Source organism: Oncorhynchus mykiss, chromosome 21, assembly GCF_057628025.1.
Source record: "Oncorhynchus mykiss isolate SJ-2025 chromosome 21, ASM5762802v1, whole genome shotgun sequence".
Taxonomy (NCBI): domain Eukaryota; kingdom Metazoa; phylum Chordata; class Actinopteri; order Salmoniformes; family Salmonidae; genus Oncorhynchus; species Oncorhynchus mykiss.
Window position 1 is genome coordinate 44,445,297 of NC_143042.1, and position 18,049 is coordinate 44,463,345.

An 18,049-nucleotide genomic window follows, 5' to 3' on the forward strand; every position below is an offset into this window, starting at 1 on the left:
ATATATTTAGATAGATAAATATCTAAATATACAGTATATTACTATATGGCTCTGGCGTAACTGAATAGGTTCACTTCTTTATGCTATGACAGTTGTTACTACTCATCCTGGTGTTAAAGCTCATTGTTAATTTTATTATTATATGTTATTACTCCCCACAAAACATTTTTGTCTTCACATGATAGTAATGCAATATCATAAAATGGGTGGTAAGAGCCCTGAATACTGATTGGCTGAAGCCATGGTGTAGACCGTATACGACGGGTATGACAAAACATTTATTTTTACTGCTCTAATTACGTTGGTAACCAGTTTATAATAACAATAAGGCCCAAGGGGGGTTGGGTTGTGGTGTATGGCCAATATACCACGGCTAAGAGCTGTATCCAGGCACTCCACGTTGCGTCGTGCCTAAGAACAGTCCTTAGCTGTGATATATTGGCCATATACCACACCTCCTCGTGCCTTATTGCTTAAGTATAATATCTTCCCAGCACAATATATCTTGAAGGAGGATATGCTTACTGATTAGTAAAAAGAAACGTGTGGTTTGACAAGACAGTAGGGAAGGGAAAGATGGTCAACAAGCATAGTGACTGAATTCGAGATGTTTTCTCTTCCTCTTTCAAGTTCAACACTTTGGTCAGTTTGGTGGCAGGTGGCTGGCTGGTCGCATTTGAATGCTGAGCAGGTCAGGCTAGGTGCTGCTGGTTTCAGCTTTCCTAATATCATCAGCACACGACGCATGGCCAAGTCACCAGAATAGACAGAGAGCAGTATGAGAGAACAGGTCTGGAATCTGTCTTCAGTGGATGAGATTCCATTGAAAGTTGGGGTTCCAACAGATTTGTCTACTTTTCTCCCTTGTGTTCCCCCTCTCTCCTTTTCTGTGGCACGTTTGTGAGGGAGTGTCTGCGGGCTCACACAGACTGGGGTGGGCTGTCGGGGTGAGGGGGGAGCCCACTGCCACTGAAATCAAAAACCAGATCTAGGAGTAACTCATTCCAAAAAAGCTGTTCTCATTTGAAGGGATGGCACAAGGTTTGGGGGTGGAAAGAGGAGGGTGTGGGCAGGGGGGCTGGATAAATAATCAAATCCAGGGCGTCTGGGGACTCGGCCGTTTGGGAACCTTTTATGCAGCCCTCGTCTGGTCTCCCTGTCTGTATGGAGAGCTAGGGGGATCCCCCCCACCCACCCCCTGCAGCGCTCCCCTCCCCATCCTCTTTGATGTCTGCTTGCTTTTGTTCTTTACATAACTTGATCTGATTTTTAAAAAGCTAATTTGTATGCCGCTTTCAGGGCAACAGAGCTGCCACCCATAATTCTACAGGAGAGCTGACAGCAAGGTCAACGCGATTGGCCACACAGAGAAAAAAGAGCCGGGACACAACTAAGCTAAAGCATATGATAAATGCCTTTGAATTATTGTCACTGGGGGCAAATTTAATGACAATGGCAGATTAGTCTGGGAGGATGAAATCTCTTGGCAAATGGGAGGATGCTTCGGTGGTCGCCATTCACCATCAATTTCCTCCCTGAAAATAGATTGTACACTGGAATTACATTTGACATGGCTTATTCACACATTAGGTTCAGTTTAGGTGAACAGTAGGCCTATTGCAACTTGAATATTGAGTCGATTTTAGAAGATGTTAATTCATTTGTCTTCAGATGATGTCCAACTGTTAAATGTATAATGCAATCGATAAAATGGATTTCATGCCCAAAGCACACAACGCATAATTCAGATAACCTATTGTGTCACCTGGTCAAACTGAAAACACAAATTAGCCTTCTCATTGGACACCTACAGGTGGTCATCCTAAAAACAGTCAGTCATTTTTCTTGCCTGCTGAACAACACTGGAGCCAGTGTAAACCTGTGGATGCAAAGGAACACTTTTCTTTGTGATGTCAGCATTTAGGGGGCCTTTGTCGCAAACAGTCTGGAGCATGCCTTTAGGGAGGTAAGGAGGGGGGTTCAGAGGGGAGACTTTTCATCAACCTTCAGCTTTAATTACTTCCTTTAGGTGCTTTTTGACTGCCTTCCAGAGGGTTGGTGGAAGGGAGGGAGAGATCTCTCTCCATGTCTCTTCTGTGGGAGCTTATTTCAGAGGTCTCTCCCCATCCTGATCTTTTTGTTGTTGTTGAGGAATTGTATTTGGTAGCAAAAAAAACAGGATGTCCCGCTGCTGGCCATGACTGTGAACTGCTTCAACTGACCTCGCTCTGTGGCTGGACACTGTGCAATGGCTTAAAGTCATCCAGGATCCCCAAGGCAGACACTAATGGAAAACACTTCTCTTCATCCTCCTCCTCCTCCTCCTCTCGTCCCCACCGTCTCTCTCAGGATTAGGATCTCGTCCTCGGATGGTGTCGTTGCTGCGGATGACGCGGGAGTGTGTCTGCTGCAGTGAATCCCAATGAGTGTAGAGTTGAGAAGAACCATGGCTGGGGAAAAAACAAACTTGTGGACAATATAAACACACTGTCATGAAGAAAGGAGGGGGGAAACGATTGAAGGATCCAGCCATGTCAAATCCATAATTATCAAGTGACAAAAAGCAGCTGGTTAAGCTCTGAAGCTCAGCCCTGTTGCCTCGTAGCCTGCACGATCATGTGTATGTACACGGATACAGAAACCAGGCCATTGAAAATAAGCTGACGTGAATATCTTTGAAGTGATGCAATTGCCAGCACTCAGCATTGCTCAGACAGACCACAATCAAACAAGATCCTCTTCTTAAATGGTGTGACAGAGTATAATGCTCTCAGATATTACTGAAACAGTTATGTCAGCAAAACAAGTGAAGTGTATGCAAGCCCCTTCTTTCCAGTTCCACACAGAGTGATAGAGACAAAATTGCTTGTGTGAAATTGTCTTTAAAAAATGTGACAAAAGGAAATACATAGGCAGTAGATGTTCTGGTTATTTAAACCTTCTCAGTCTCATTCTTGGCATTAAGTAATTTCCCAAAGGCCCAAAAAACAGCAACAATAGTGATATTAGTAAATGATTTCTATAACGAGTAATGTCTTTAAGATTCCTGTTGGGAATGACTTTTTTCCGCTCCTGCAAATAGTGTGATAATTGAATGGCCAATTGGGAATAGCCTCGGGCTCTTAACACAAATCAGAATTGCGGCGTATGATGGAGCCGTGTTAACGCGATTAGAAGTGTATCACATTCTCAAAATACCTTGGCACCACCATCATTCCCACTGTCCAGCTGCTCCAAATGTTGTGTTAAGTTGGCTGGCTTAGCACTTCCGTTAGTGGCCATGGCTTAACACGTCCGTTAGTGACCATGGCTTAGCACGTCCGTTAGCGGCCATGGCTTAGCACGTCCGTTAGCGGCCATGGCTTAGCATGTCCGTTAGCGGCCATGGCTTAGCACGTCCGTTAGCGGCCATGGCTTAACACGTCCGTTAGTGACCATGGCTTAGCACGTCCGTTAGCGGCCATGGCTTAGCACGTCCGTTAGCGGCCATGGCTTAGCACGTCCGTTAGCGGCCATGGCTTAGCACGTCCGTTAGCGGCCAGGGCGTAACACGTACGTTAGCGGCCATGGCGTAACACGTCCGTTAGCGGCCAGGGCGTAACACGTCCGTTAGCGGCCATGGCTTAGCACGTCCGTTAGCGGCCATGGCTTAGCACGTCCGTTAGCGGCCATGGCTTAGCACGTCCATTAGCGGCCATGGCTTAGCACGTCCGTTAGCGGCCATGGCTTAGCACGTCCGTTAGCGGCCATGGCTTAACACGTCCGTTAGTGACCATGGCTTAGCACGTCCGTTAGCGGCCATGGCTTAGCACGTCCGTTAGCGGCCATGGCTTAGCACGTCCGTTAGCGGCCATGGCGTAGCACGTCCGTTAGCGGCCATGGCGTAACACGTCCGTTAGCGGCCATGGCGTAACACGTCCGTTAGTGGCCAGGGCGTAACACGTCCGTTAGCGGCCAGGGCGTAACACGTCCGTTAGCGGCCAGGGCGTAACACGTCCGTTAGTGGCCATGGCGTAACACGTCAGCACCCCTTACTACCATTATAGTGCAGGGCTCTGGTCAAAAGCAGTGCACTACACAAGGAATAGGGCGTCATTTTGGACTAAACCCTGATTCCAGAGAGAACAGGAAGGAAGGTTGTTAGGGGGTGCATCTCAATAGTCTAAAGTGGTATCCCCTTTCACTTATTTTCCTCTCATCCACACCGATTGAAATCAACATGTTTATATTGTGTTGCAGATAGAAATATAGGCTAATGAATAGAGCTGATGTGATTCCATATTCTACATGTCAGAATAATGTCTGAAACGATACATTTCTATCTTAACGTTCAGTGACGTTACATACTCCTGGACAGGGCCCAGTACAACGAATCTTGGCAGCGAGACCTGGAAGGCTTTCGATTTGGCGAGCAACCATTTTGATCTGTTTGATGGAGACAAATGCCATCCTCCTTCATGAAAGGCCTGAGCATGATACTTCCTTCACCTTCCCATCCCATCACCAAAAATGGGGAGTTTGGATGCCTTCCAAACGTTTAGGTCCAACCACCACATTAACAAACCTAAAAACCACATGCTACACAATTCCTGTCATCTTATTGAAGAAGGGATTGACATTCTGACCCGAGACCTGTTATCATTAAACTGTGTTTGTGAACTTTTCCCCTTGTACAATTGCTCATATGTCTCAGCGATAGACTAGCATCCAGGCAAGGGGGTGTACTTGTAGACTACAGAAACAGGAGATGGAGTCCTGCACTAAAAGGCAATTCTGGCTCAGACAAGGCTACCTATTTACTTTAGGTCTCCAAGAATCAAAATATAATGAATCACTGGGAATCAACACCCACTCAGAAATCATCTACACTTGGTTTAAAAGAATAGTGACATTTATATTCAGTGGCTAGTTGAAGAAAACTGGGGTTGTCATCAAATTACCAAGTTGTCCTTGGAATTCAGTGACTAGAAGGAAACATCACAAATGCGAAACCTTGGATCACACAAAACCAGTGTCCTGTTCTAATAACCTCACCCTGTTCATCTTAATAGGTAAGAGATAGGAGACTGATGGAGATGACTGCTAGATGCAGAGGATAACTGGGGTGTATTTAGCAGAGTACATTCAGAATGTTGCCGATAGGAATGTATTCAGTAGAGCAAAACATTCATAATGTTGCCAATATGCAATGTATATGGAGCTGAACTGACTCCCTATACTTGAGGACCGATATCTGTTTTGCACAATATATTTACATCTTAATGTTCTGTAACATTTTACCCTCCTGAATAGACCCAGGCATTAAATAGCCCTTTGAAAAGGTTGGTGTTTATGTCCATTCCTAACACCCCTTCTCACCAAATGGAGGTATTTTACAGGATATTCCTTAGGTAGTCTTGTTTCTCTCCCAAATAAAGCAACAACAAAAAATTGGTCCACATGTAACTGGATAAGTGTTAGTGGGGTCTGCATTTCAACTGTATTACTTTATCTAAGAAAGAAAGTTGAGTGTTTTGATGAAATTAACTGGTAGGAAATAATTCGCTGCATGATGTGGATGCACCAGAAGGCAGTTTGACTTTGACTAAAGCACACATTTGTTGGGATTTTAAAACTAATGGTATACTTTCAAACCTTCCAAAAAATGAAGGATGACATTGTTATCACATATACAGTTTATATGCAAATAAAGACTACATCATGACATCCCAACCAAAACATACATCTTTGGGCTTAGAAATTAAACTGGAGAAATTAGGGAGAAAATGCGAGTCAATCAACAGGACATTGCAACAACATACAAAAAGACTCATTTAAAAGTCACACCGTGCCAATAACTGCTTTCACCACAGGTTGCACATGTCCTCATCTGTACAAAATACACATTTTATTGAATGTCCTAAGAATACACAAGAACTTAAGGCAGACATGGGTCAAGCAAAACACAACATACTGCCTTTGTGTGGCCCAGTGAGTAGCTACGACCACTGGTATTCCCATTGAGGCGTCGCTCGGCAGACTAAACCAAATCAACATTAATTCCTCAGATTAGCAAAAAGGAAAATGTCCTCCAGAACAACGTGAACAAAAACATGTTGTTTTCTCAGTTCTATTTTTTTCTCAATTCTAATGCACAACTTTGATTTGGCAACCAAGGTCCCCGTGAAATAAATAAGATTCAATGTCTTTGAGTACATTTCTTCCATCAAAATTCCAGGATTCAAAATGGTTCATTTTTAGCACAGGCCTGCTGACAATAGATTGGTCAAACACACACACACACACACACACACACTTGGTTTCAACTTGTGGACAGCAAGAGCTGCGGAATACAAGCGAGAGCTTGTAAAAACGACATGCAGCACACTTCTGAAATTTGCCTAGTCATCATCCAATACATCAATTTAAGTTTAGGTACCAAGAATAGAATATAAATTGATGCAATTAATACAATTGTGAGTCCATGATTGGTCTCAGCTTGTACAATTGGGCACTGATAACATATCGTTTGAGAAGGCAGAATTCCTCATAGAGAGAGAGGGACGATTGACTGATCCGTCACATGAGATAATTGAAATCTCAACGTTGCTCCACCATCCTTCCAGAGCCAGAGAGATGCATATTGTGAAGTGCTTGCACAAGACTAATTCTGTTTTGCTACTATTAACACGCACACCTGAAACTCAAACTCAATAAATAAAGACTGACACATGTGGTAAGGCAGTGTTGAACATGCATCATTCATCACAAAGAACAAAAAATTCTACACACATACATGATAATAATATGCACATTCGTTTTAAGAGCAAGGTCTCCGTTTTTTTCCCCCGGTTTGTTTTGTTAACTGTGGAATTCTTTCAAGGCTTTCTGGGTGATATTCCTGGTCGACAGGACTCATCTCAAGGGTGATGCGACACGCCGTTCAGGTCTGTGTTGCTCGCGGGCTACCCTGGTCGTGTGGAGAGCCAGGTTCCAATGAGTAGAGCGGCGCGACCATAACCGCCAGGCACAAGGACCCAGGGCAGGGGCCGGCCGGTAGTCTTTTTTGCAACGCAGACAAAGTTCAAGTAAAAAAACAAATAAGAGGAAGAATCCAAAGTTCTTCCTCGTGGCAGCTTGCTGCTTCCAGACCTCATGACGTCCCAGACGTTTCCAGGTAACTCTGGAGCTTCCGTACCGTGATTTTGTCCAGGGAACAGAGGTCAAAGTCAAAAGTTGTGTTTGTGATGTGGAAGTGTCCAGTCTCCTCGATGAGGTTCACGATCTGGGAGGCAAGAGAAGGCACAAAAAGAAAAGCTGTCAGTTAACACTCAGACTACAGTATGTAAACCCAAATCCCAGCAAGAATGGAGAAAGTGTACACATTATCTTCCACATTCAACATAAACAGACCAATTATATTCCATGCATGTCATCCTCTTCCTAAAACAAGAGGAATGTTGCTTGGATAATATAGTATGTCTAATCAGCTGATATTAAACTATATTGACCAGCAGCTGAGTTCGTTTCTATGTGCACTACTGTCTTAGAGAGCGGCCTAGTCATAGACAAATGTTGGACCTCACACAATACTTATTAAAAACACATTTGTGGGAAATGTCATTGAGCGGTTGGTGGGCTAGTGTCGGTTGAACTTGGAATGGGGACCCCCCCTAATTCACTCCATCCCATCCCTCGCATGCAGAACCCTGTATTAGAGAGGGAGAGACCCAAATGGGAATGATGCTTTTTCCTTGGCTGGTGTCTTATTGGTTCTAGTTCTCCTCCGATAGGAGTGTGTGTCTGTGTGTGTGTGTGTATGCATCTTTCTCGTGGTAATTACAGGCACTCGTGTGTATTTGTTGATGAAGCAACAGCAGTGTTGTAACGTAATGGGGACCCAAAACTGATCCGTTTCACACTACAAAGTACGGAACACATTTCTCCTCCTCCCTCGGAGCGCAGGCCGGATTCAGGAGTGCAGGGAGACTCCACCCATTGTTATGACACAGCAGATAGATGCTTGCAAGTCAAGTCGCAACAACCCCCTCCCCCCGCTTGTATCCGCAGAGATGGAACCACACCAAGATTTTCAGACCTGGTTTTGGTCATGTAGGACAGCATTTTGGCTGATACTTCCATTTTCCATTTGCCATGACAGATTAATTTCTATTGGATATAAACACAGTCCCCATTTTTGGTTTTCATCACAATGACAAAAAAATAAAAAAAATCTCCCATGGGCAGACAGACAATCTACTTTTAAAAGACTCCACAATGACATAAGCCCATTTTTACATTTGTGGTTTTCCTAAACAGAGAGACTGGGGAGGAAAAATAGTGTTGGGAGGTTGGAAAGTTAATCATTCCCATGTCTCGTTTTCTGAGGACGTGGAACGCCGCTCCGAACTCTCCAAACGCTCTAAACGCTCAGAGGATTTGCTTGATTACGCCACGAGTCAGCGCGCCACTTGCTAATGTTGTTTGGGGATGAGTTTTTCCACCGATGCTCGGAGCCAAACTTTTCTTCAGGAGAACGAGGAAGAGCGAGACCACTCCTTGGCAACTGCGGCTGGGAATCGCCATTAATGCGGTCATATGATAGGCCTTGTGAACATAAACAAGAGGACGTTTGCTCTTAGGCGGAGTGGAAAAAAGGTTAACCAAATAATCTATCGTTTCCAGACACACATAGATGAAGTCCTCGACTATAATGTGGCGAGTAACATACAGTATGAAGTTGTTGGACATACAAGCCCAAACAAAACCACCCTAGCAAGTAACATCTATGCAAACATGAACTGCAAACAGGTTGTTTTCTGAAAACACATGTACTACACACACACACACACAGTATTAAACCTCACCTGTTGTAGTATGTGCCTCTCTCTCAGTGTCATCAGTCGTCTGTGTAGCTCCACCAGCTCATCCAGGTAAGCCTGAGTGAGTGAGATACCATTTGAATAGGTCCAAAAGTGCAAACTCAAGCTAAATCAAGCAAACCTTCAAGTATGTATTTGACCCAGGCCTGTTAACTAGTCACACCATCTGGGACTATGACAAAGAGAGTAAAGTTTGGATGGCCAAGGAAGAGTGTCTTTCTCCTGTCCATTTACATGAGCCTTGGTGAACATGAAGACTTCTTCAGTGTAAGATTACACCCAATGTAACTCCACTGGTATGACCTAATCTACGTAAGACCCACCTGCAAGGAAGCTACTCACCTTGTCACAGTCAATGTTTTTATTCTTATCCTGCTTTGTTTGCTTCACCTCCAGTATCTGCGAGACATCAGGGTTGTATTCATTAGTACACAACGTAGCAAAACATTTCGCAATGGCAAATAAGTGTTTCTTTTGGACTAGTTCAAGAAGGACCATTCCAGTTTCAACCGGTTTGCTTCCGTTTTGTTCATAAGGAATACAACCCAGATAAGGAATTACCATACGTGCCCGCTGGAAAACCGCTGATTTGTTCACACAACAGTCATTATTTACATAACAGTGTGGTTGGCGTATGAGGGAAATTAATCGTGGGAATTACGGGATGCTAATACGACAGATGTTTCCCTACGAGCAGCATTGGATAACAATAACAGCCGTGTTCACTTCCATAATGAGGAGCAAAATGGCAAACTACACATTAGAAGGGTTTCCTCCCAGCAGTGTTTATGCTAATACAGTATTTACATAAACATATTTACATAAGGGGGGGGGGGCGTATTCGGTCAATTTCGTTGGACTAATTGTGGTTGGGAACTATTGTTTGGATACTCTAGGATGTGAAACTATTTAACATCAGGGATACCAGTTGATTTTACTGATAACATGTAAGAAACAATCCTCTGACAACTGCTTATCATTTCCCCCGGTCTTACCTGGTTATTACTGGTCTTCAGTAAAGGCGGGGGCTCGTGTCGAGAGTGGGGAGAGGGGGCTGAGCTGTTCTCGCTCTCACTGCCGTCACTCAAGCTGACCCTGCAGACAAAGAGGATGACAAGAATTAGAATACAAAATAGAAATTAGTCCGAGGTTGTTTTTCATCCAATCGTACAACCACACACACCTAGGAGCAGCACAAGGTCAGAGCAGTGTCCCTGAAACTATTTTTTAGATAAAGAGCCTTGCTCAAGGGCACAACGATAGCAGGTGGTACCCGAGTTGCCAGTTCATTACAGCCCTATTGAACACGACAACGAGAGGGGCCAGAAGGGCCATGACAATGGCCAGACGCTAACTACCGGCGATGGCGGTGTGTCATGTGCGTGTGCACCGGTCGCTCCAGGTCAGAGTCCATGTCGTCGTCGTCCTCCGAGTCATCCTCATTGTCTTCCGACTGCAGGTCATGGATTATCGAACGAAGGGGACCTAACACTGTGTGTGTGAGAGAGAGAGTCAGTGAAGAGGAGCTCACAACTTTATATACACATTTCACTGTCAACTCATCATGCTTAGTCTTGTGATTCCATCCAAGGACTGTAGTTAAGTGAGAGTATACCTGTGTGGGCTGTGCCAGGGACGGCCCCTACCTTCCTGCGGACGAACTCGGCCACTGTGTCCATGGAACAAAAACACATGCATGGAAGTGATTCAAAATGTAATACCCCCTTTTGTCGTGACCAATCCCCCCAAAAATGTATAGTTATTTCTGGGTGATCTGGGGAAAAGTGTGTATGCATAGGTTCTGGTGTTACCTTGCCGTTTGTGGCTGGCTGCAAAGCCTGAGCTGGAGCTGGAACTGGAGCTGGCCGGACTGGGCTGCTCCGACTGGGAAAAGGAGAGAGATAAGAGACCCATAAACTATTAGAGATATACTACATGGTAACACCAGCGATCGCAGAGTGAACAAACCCCATTGTGTAGGGTGCAAACACAGTGTGCACAAAACACTAAGATGACAGTGATGCCATCAGCAGCCAATGAGTCCAGTTAGGGGAGCATACAATTACCACAAAGGTGTAGAGGGAGAGAATCTGAAGTCAAATGTCTACTGTCTACTGATGGCATAGCTTCTATGCCATCAAAAGGAACATAAAATTCAACATACCAATTAGGATCTGGCTAAAAATACTTGAATCAGTTATAGAACCCATTGCCCTTTATGGTTGTGAGGTCTGGGGTCCGCTTACCAACCAAGAATTCACAAAATGGGACTCTGCATGCAGAATTCTGCAAAAAAATATCCTCCATGTACAGCGTAAAACATCCAATAATCCATGCAGAGCAGAATTAGGCCGATACCCGCTAATTATCAAAATCCAGAAAACCTTCCATAACAAAGCCATCACCTACAGAGAGATGAACCTGGAGAAGAGCCCCCTAAGCAAGCTGGTCCAGGGGCTCTGTTCACAAACACACCCCACAGAGCCCCAGGACAGCAACACAATTAAACCCAACCAAATCAAGAGAAAATTCAAATAATTACTTAAACATTGTAAAGAATTAACAAAAAAACAGAGCAAACTAGAATGCTATTTGGCCCTAAACAGAGAGTACACAGTGGCAGAATACCTGACCACTGTGACTGACCCAAAATTAAGGAAAGCTTTGACTATGTACAGACTCAGTGAGCATAGCCTTGCTATTGAGAAAGGCCACCAAAGGCAGACCTGGCTCTCAAGAGAAGAGAAGACAGGCTATGCGCACACTGCCCACAAAATGAGGTGGAAACTGAGCTGCACTTCCTAACCTCCTGCCAAATGTATGACCACAGAGATAGACATTTCCCTTAGATTACACAGATCCACAAAGAACTAGAAAACAAATCCAATTTTGATAAACTCCCATATCTACTGGGTGAAATACCAGTGTGCCATAACAGCAGCAAGATTTGTGACCTGTTGTCACAAGAAAAGGGCAACCAGTGAAGAACAAAACACCATTGTAAATACAACCCATATTTATGTTGATTGTTTTCCCTTTCGTACTTTTAACTATTTGTACATCATTACAACACTGTATATAGACAATGACATTTGACATGTCTTTATTCTTTAAGTGTAATGTTTACTGTAAATGTTTTGTTTATTTCACTTTTGTTTATTATCCAATTTCACTTGCTTTGGCAATGTAAAAAAAATTCCCAGGCCAATAAAGCCCTTTAAATTGAATTGAAATTGACTGAGTGAGTGCCACTTTGCAACGTGAGGCGATTTGAGATAATAAAGTTAGTCCCTGATGGGCTTAACAGTCTTTTCCTCCCCGTAAATCTGGGCTTGTCACACACACACACAACCATAATGACGATAGATTTACAATGCTTTCGGCTGAGAACAGTATTCACACCTCACAAACACAGTTGGGCAGGAAGGCAGCCAACAACAGGTAGACTGTGCAGCAGGCTCACAATAAAAAGGGGATTCTGTTCCATTCCCACATGCAAAGGCAATACGTTTCTGGGGCCAGACAAGTACAGTCTAAACAAATCCTAATGGAGATGCCGCAGACACATTACGTTAATCAACAACTCAAGTTCTCTGTGTGGAGTCAGACCATCGTCCATCAGATTAAATGTCATCATGCTACCAGAGTTTCATACAAACCAATTCAAATATATTGATCACTGGTCTCCACTGGGAAAGAGGACTTTTGATCCCACGACACACAGCTTGAGAACCTCTGCTACAGTTTAAGTCGGAAATTAACATACACTTAGGTTGGAATCATTAAAACTCATTTTTCAACCACTCCACATATTTCTTGTTAACAAACTAGTTTTGGAAAGTCGGTTAGGACGTCTACTTTATGCATGACACAAGTCATTTTTCCAACAATTATTTACAGATTATGTAATTTACTGTATCACAATTCCAGTGGGTCAGAAGTTTAAATACACTAAGTTGACTGTGCCTCTTGGATATAGGGGGCGCTATTTTAATTTTTGGATGAAAAACGTTCCAGTTTTAAACAAGATATTTTGTCATGAAAAGATGCTTGACTATGCATATAATTGACAGCTTTGGAAAGAAAACACTGACGTTTCCAAAACTGCAAAGATATTGTCTGTGAGTGCCACAGAACTGATGTTACAGGCGAAACCCAGATAAAAATCCAATCAGGAAGTGCCGCATTTTTTGAAACCACCTCATGCCAATGACTCCTTATATGGCTGTGAATGAGCTACGAATGAGCTTACGTTTTCCACGCATTCCCCAAGGTGTCTACAGCATTGTGATGTCTTTTTAGGCATTTCTATTGGAGAATGGCTGTAAGGGACCATATATAGCGAGTGGTCACATGGTGTCTCCCGGAGAAAATCTTGCGTAAAATACTGAGGTAGCCATTATTCCAATCGCTTCTTATGAGAAACCAATTGCCTCGACGGATATATTATCGAATACATACGTTAAAAACACCTTGAGGATGGATCCTAAACAACATTTGCCGTGTTTCTGCCGATATTATGGAGCAAATTTTGAAAAAAGTTTGGCGTTATAGTATTTTTTGGTCGATTTCTCAGCCAAGCTTTTTCGCCTACAAAAATATTATTTTTGGAAAAAAGGAACATTTGCTATCTAACTGGGAGTCTCCTGAGTGAAAGCATCTGAAGTTCTTCAAAGGTGAATGATTTAATTTGGTTGCTTTTCTTATTTTTGTGAAAATGTTGCCTGCTGCCAGCAGAGCCTAGCATAGCATTATGCCATGATAAACTTACACAAATGCTTGTCTAGCGTTCGCTGTAACGCATATTTTGAAAATCTGAGATAACAGTGTTGTTAACAAAAGGCTAAGCTTGTGTTTGAATATATTTATTTCATTTGCGATTTTCATGAATAGGAAAAGTTGCGTTATGGTAATGCGCTTGAGGCTATGATTACGCTCGCGGATACGGGATTGTTAGTCGCAAGAAGTTTTAAACAGCTTGGAAAATTCCAGAAAATTATGTCATGGCTTTAGAAGCTTCCGATAGGCTAATTGACATCATTTGTGTCAATTTGAGTTGACATCATGGGGAAATCAAAAGAAATCAGCCAAGACCTCAAAAAAACAATTGTAGACCTCAAGTCTGGTTCATCCTTGGGAGAAATTTCCAAACGCCTGAAGGTACCACGTTCAACTGTACAAACAATAGTACGCAAGTATAAACACCATGGGACCACGCAGCCATCATACCGCTCAAGAAGGAGACGCGCTCTGTCTTCTAGAGATGAAGAACAACGGCAAAGGACATTGTGAAGATGCTGGAGGAAACCGGTACAAAAGTATCCATATCCACAGTAAAACAAGTCCTATATCGACATAACCTGAAAGGCCGCTCAGCAAGGAAGAAGCCACTGCTCCAAAACCGCCATAAAAAAGCCAGACTACGGTTAGCAACTGCAAATGGGGACAAAGATCGTACTTTTTGGAAAACTATCCTCTGGTCTGATGAAACAAAAATAGAACTGTTTGGCCATAATGACCATTGTTGTGTTTGGAGGAAAAGGGGGGAGGCTTGCAAGCCGAAGAACACCATCCCGAAGGGAAATTATGTGGATATATTGAAGCAACATCTCAAGACATCAGTCAGGAAGTTAAAGCTTGGTCGCAAATGAGTCTTCCAAATGGACAATGACCCCAAGCATACTTCCAAAGTTGTGGCAAAATGGCTTAAGGACAACAAAGTCAAGGTATTGGAGTGGCCATCACAAAGCCCTGACCTCAATCCTATAGAAATTTGTTGGCAGAACTGAAAAAGTGTGTGCGAGCAAGGAGGCCTACAAACCGGATTCAGTTACACCAGCTCTGTCAGGAGGAATGGGTCAAAATTCACCCAGCTTATTGTGGGAAGCTTGTGGAAGGCTACCCCAAACGTTTGACCTAAGTTAAACAATTTAAAAGCAATGCTACCAAATACCAATTGAGTGTATGTAAACTTATGACCCACTGGGAATGTGATGAAAGAAATAAACACTGAAAAAAATATTCTCTACTATTATTCTGACATTTCACATTCTTAAAATAATGTGGTGATCCTAACTGACCTAAGACAGGGAATTTTTACTAGGATTAAATGTCAGGAATTGTGAAAAAAAAATCAGTTTAAATGTATTTGGCTAAGGTGTATGTAAACATCCGACTTCAACTATATATAGATCATCATGAGAGCACACCTTGTCATATCCTGACTGACACTCATTTTAGTACAGGGAGGAAGATGTGTGCATAGAATACTGCACTCCAAATGTCACCAGAAGTTCACTGAATACACCAACTTCTATATCCAAGTTGCTCTACAACAAATAGTTGTACATTTCGCCAGCTATTTTAAGTCAGCGCAAAAGGGGCTAAAGCTGATGGTTCCTTTCAGGAGAAAGAGAAAATAATTAACCATTAAGTTAATCCTCTTTGGAGGGTGGCCCAAAAGGACATTTGAAGGAGCCATTAAAGTTAATCTGAATTAATTTGTTTACATTCCACTCAGATGACCCCTTGGAAAAACCAAGCCAAGGCAGCACAAAGCAGTGATTTACAGCCAGGACATGGCTAGTGCAAAATGTTTTCAGCTGATAAGGGCTTGATAGGGCCGTCTTACACACACACACAGAGAGAGAGAGAGACACAGAGAGAGAGAGAGACACACACACAGAGAGACACACACAGAGAGACACACACACACACAGAGAGACACACACACAAGAGAGACACACACACAAGAGAGACACACACACAAGAGAGACACACACACACAGAGAGACACACACACAGAGAGACACACACACAGAGAGACACACACACAGAGAGACACACACACAGACACACACACAGAGAGACACACACACAGAGAGACACACACACAGAGAGACACACACACAGAGAGACACACACACAGAGAGACACACACACACCAGCTGAAACAAAGAAATTGTGGATTTAGAGCCTGAATGGAGAGGAAAAACTATTTTCCAGAGGACACAAATGGAAGTAATTAATTTGATTGGACATTTTCCAGGTGTTGATCACTGCATGGCTTCCGTTTCCTGTCTGGCTTGTGAGGTGTGCAGCAAGGCATCTCCATTCCAATTGTGGAAGTATCAACAAATGTCCATTACCACACACACACACACACTACACCCCCCCCCCCCCCCCCCCCCCCCCCCCGAACTTGCCAAGTGTCAGGCTGGCAAGTGGGGTGCACTAAAACCGAGCCCCCTGTGTGGTCCTGGGGAGTCATGCGAGAATCTTTGATTCTCTCCCTCCCTCCCTCTGGAGCGTTTTACAGCCTGTTTGTCTGTCTGGGTGTCTCATCGACATCAAATGCATGGTCAGAGGCCTCTGTTGTAAATCAAGAGGCTTTTCTCTCTGCCTGTCGTTGTCTGGCTAAAAAGTAGACACTTGTAAAAAGCGAGAGAGAGAGAGCGCGAGAGAGAGAGAGAGGGAGAGAGAGAGCGCAAGAGAGAGAGAGAGAGCGAGAGAGAGCGCAAGAGAGAGCGAGAGAGAGCGCAAGAGAGAGCGAGAGAGAGCGCAAGAGAGAGCGAGAGAGCGAGAGAGAGAGAGCGCGAGAGAGAGAGCGCGAGAGAGAGCGAGAGAGAGAGAGAGAGCGCGAGAGAGAGAGAGAGCGCGAGAGAGAGAGAGAGCGCGAGAGAGAGAGAGAGAGCGCGAGAGAGAGAGAGAGAGAGCGCGAGAGAGAGCGAGAGAGAGAGAGCGCGAGAGAGAGCGCGAGAGAGAGCGCGAGAGAGAGCGCGAGAGAGAGCGCGAGAGAGAGCGCGAGAGAGGAGAGCAAGGAGCGAGAGAGGAGAGCAAGGAGCGAGAGAGGAGCGAGAGGAGCGAGAGAGGAGCGAGAGGAGCGAGAGAGGAGAAGAAGGAGCGAGAGAGGAGAGCAAGGAGCGAGAGAGGAGAGCGCTCGCTCGAGAGAGGAGAGCGCTCGCTCAAGTAGGGAGAGCGCTCGAGAGAGGAGAGAGCTCGAGAGAGCGAGCCTTCCAATAGACAGTTGGCCCCTTAGAAACTTCCACAATTCCTTCCTAGGTACAGAGCCACAGAGCGAGGTCAAAAGGCATGGAAACTTCAATGGCTGTCAACTTAGACAACAAACATGCAGCTGGTCAATTGGTTTATTGGTCCAGGCTTCTTCAGTAAGTCTCACCGCCACTCTGCTTTAGGGGCTTTTGTCTTGCCTTGCTCAAAGCCACCAAAGCAGCCCTCTTAAAGGACAATAAACATGACTTTAGTATTAGGTTGCTCCAATCAATCTATCCTCGCTTCTCTTTCAGAAGGTCCCAAAGTGCGAGACAGGCACAAGATGAACGTCGCTGGACTTAGCCAAAACGTCTGTTAATTTGCTCTCGATTCAGCAGGAGGTTGAGCAAACAAGTTAGTTTCGCTGTGAATTAAGGTTCTGTGAGCTCTCAGTTGGTCGCGTAGTAGGTCAATTTAACACAAACTACATTTAACTCTCAGGCACTCCAAAAAACACAAAACCAGCCACAAGCTACTACTGTTTCTCTGAGAAAGGATCAGGACAGCATGGAAGGTGACATGCACACAGCCTACACATTTCATATAGATGAGGGACCAGCTTGTTTACTGTTGCGCAAAATTAGGCAAACGCTAACAAACAGTGCTAACAGACACATCCATGATGCGAGAGAGCGAGCGCGGCGCCAGAGAGAGAGAGCGAGAAAGCGAGCGAGGCGCCAGCGAGTAAGTGAGTGTGGCGCCAGCGAGAGAGAGCGAGCGCGGCGCCAGCGAGAGAGAGCGAGCGCGGCGCCAGCGAGAGCGAGCGAGGGCGGCGCCAGCGAGAGCGAGAAAGCGAGCGCAGGGCCAGCGAGAGCGAGGGCGCGGCGCCAGCGAGAGAGAGGGAGGGCGCCGCGCCAGCGAGAGAGCGGGCGCGGCGCCAGCGAGAGCAGCGAGAGAGAGCGAGAAAGCGAGCGCGGCGCCAGCGAGAGAGAGCGAGCGCGGCGCCAGCGAGAAAGCGAGCGCAGGGCCAGCGAGAGCGAGAGAGAGGGCGCGGCGCCAGCGAGAGAGAGAGGGCGCGGCGCCAGCGAGAGAGCGGGCGCGGCGCCAGCGAGAGCAGCGAGAGAGAGCGAGAAAGCGAGCGCGGCGCCAGCGAGAGAGAGCGAGCGCGGCGCCAGCGAGAGAGAGAAAGCGAGCGC

The 18,049-nt window shown here is 44.9% G+C and overlaps 1 protein-coding gene across 1 annotated transcript in view; it reads right to left on the minus strand.

Annotated features, from left to right (window-relative positions):
* Window positions 1-5,660: 5,660 nt before the first annotated feature.
* LOC110500634 (protein AF-9) overlaps window positions 5,661-18,049 on the minus strand; it is a 60,308-nt gene continuing 47,919 nt past the window's right edge. The window contains exons 8-14 of the mRNA XM_021578115.3: window positions 10,673-10,745; window positions 10,477-10,530; window positions 10,220-10,352; window positions 9,857-9,956; window positions 9,204-9,260; window positions 8,847-8,918; window positions 5,661-7,264 (exon numbers count right to left, since the gene is read on the minus strand). Coding sequence (XP_021433790.3) covers window positions 7,133-7,264; window positions 8,847-8,918; window positions 9,204-9,260; window positions 9,857-9,956; window positions 10,220-10,352; window positions 10,477-10,530; window positions 10,673-10,745 — 621 coding nt within the window. The 3' untranslated portion in view covers window positions 5,661-7,132. The remainder of the gene's footprint in view (window positions 7,265-8,846; window positions 8,919-9,203; window positions 9,261-9,856; window positions 9,957-10,219; window positions 10,353-10,476; window positions 10,531-10,672; window positions 10,746-18,049) is intronic.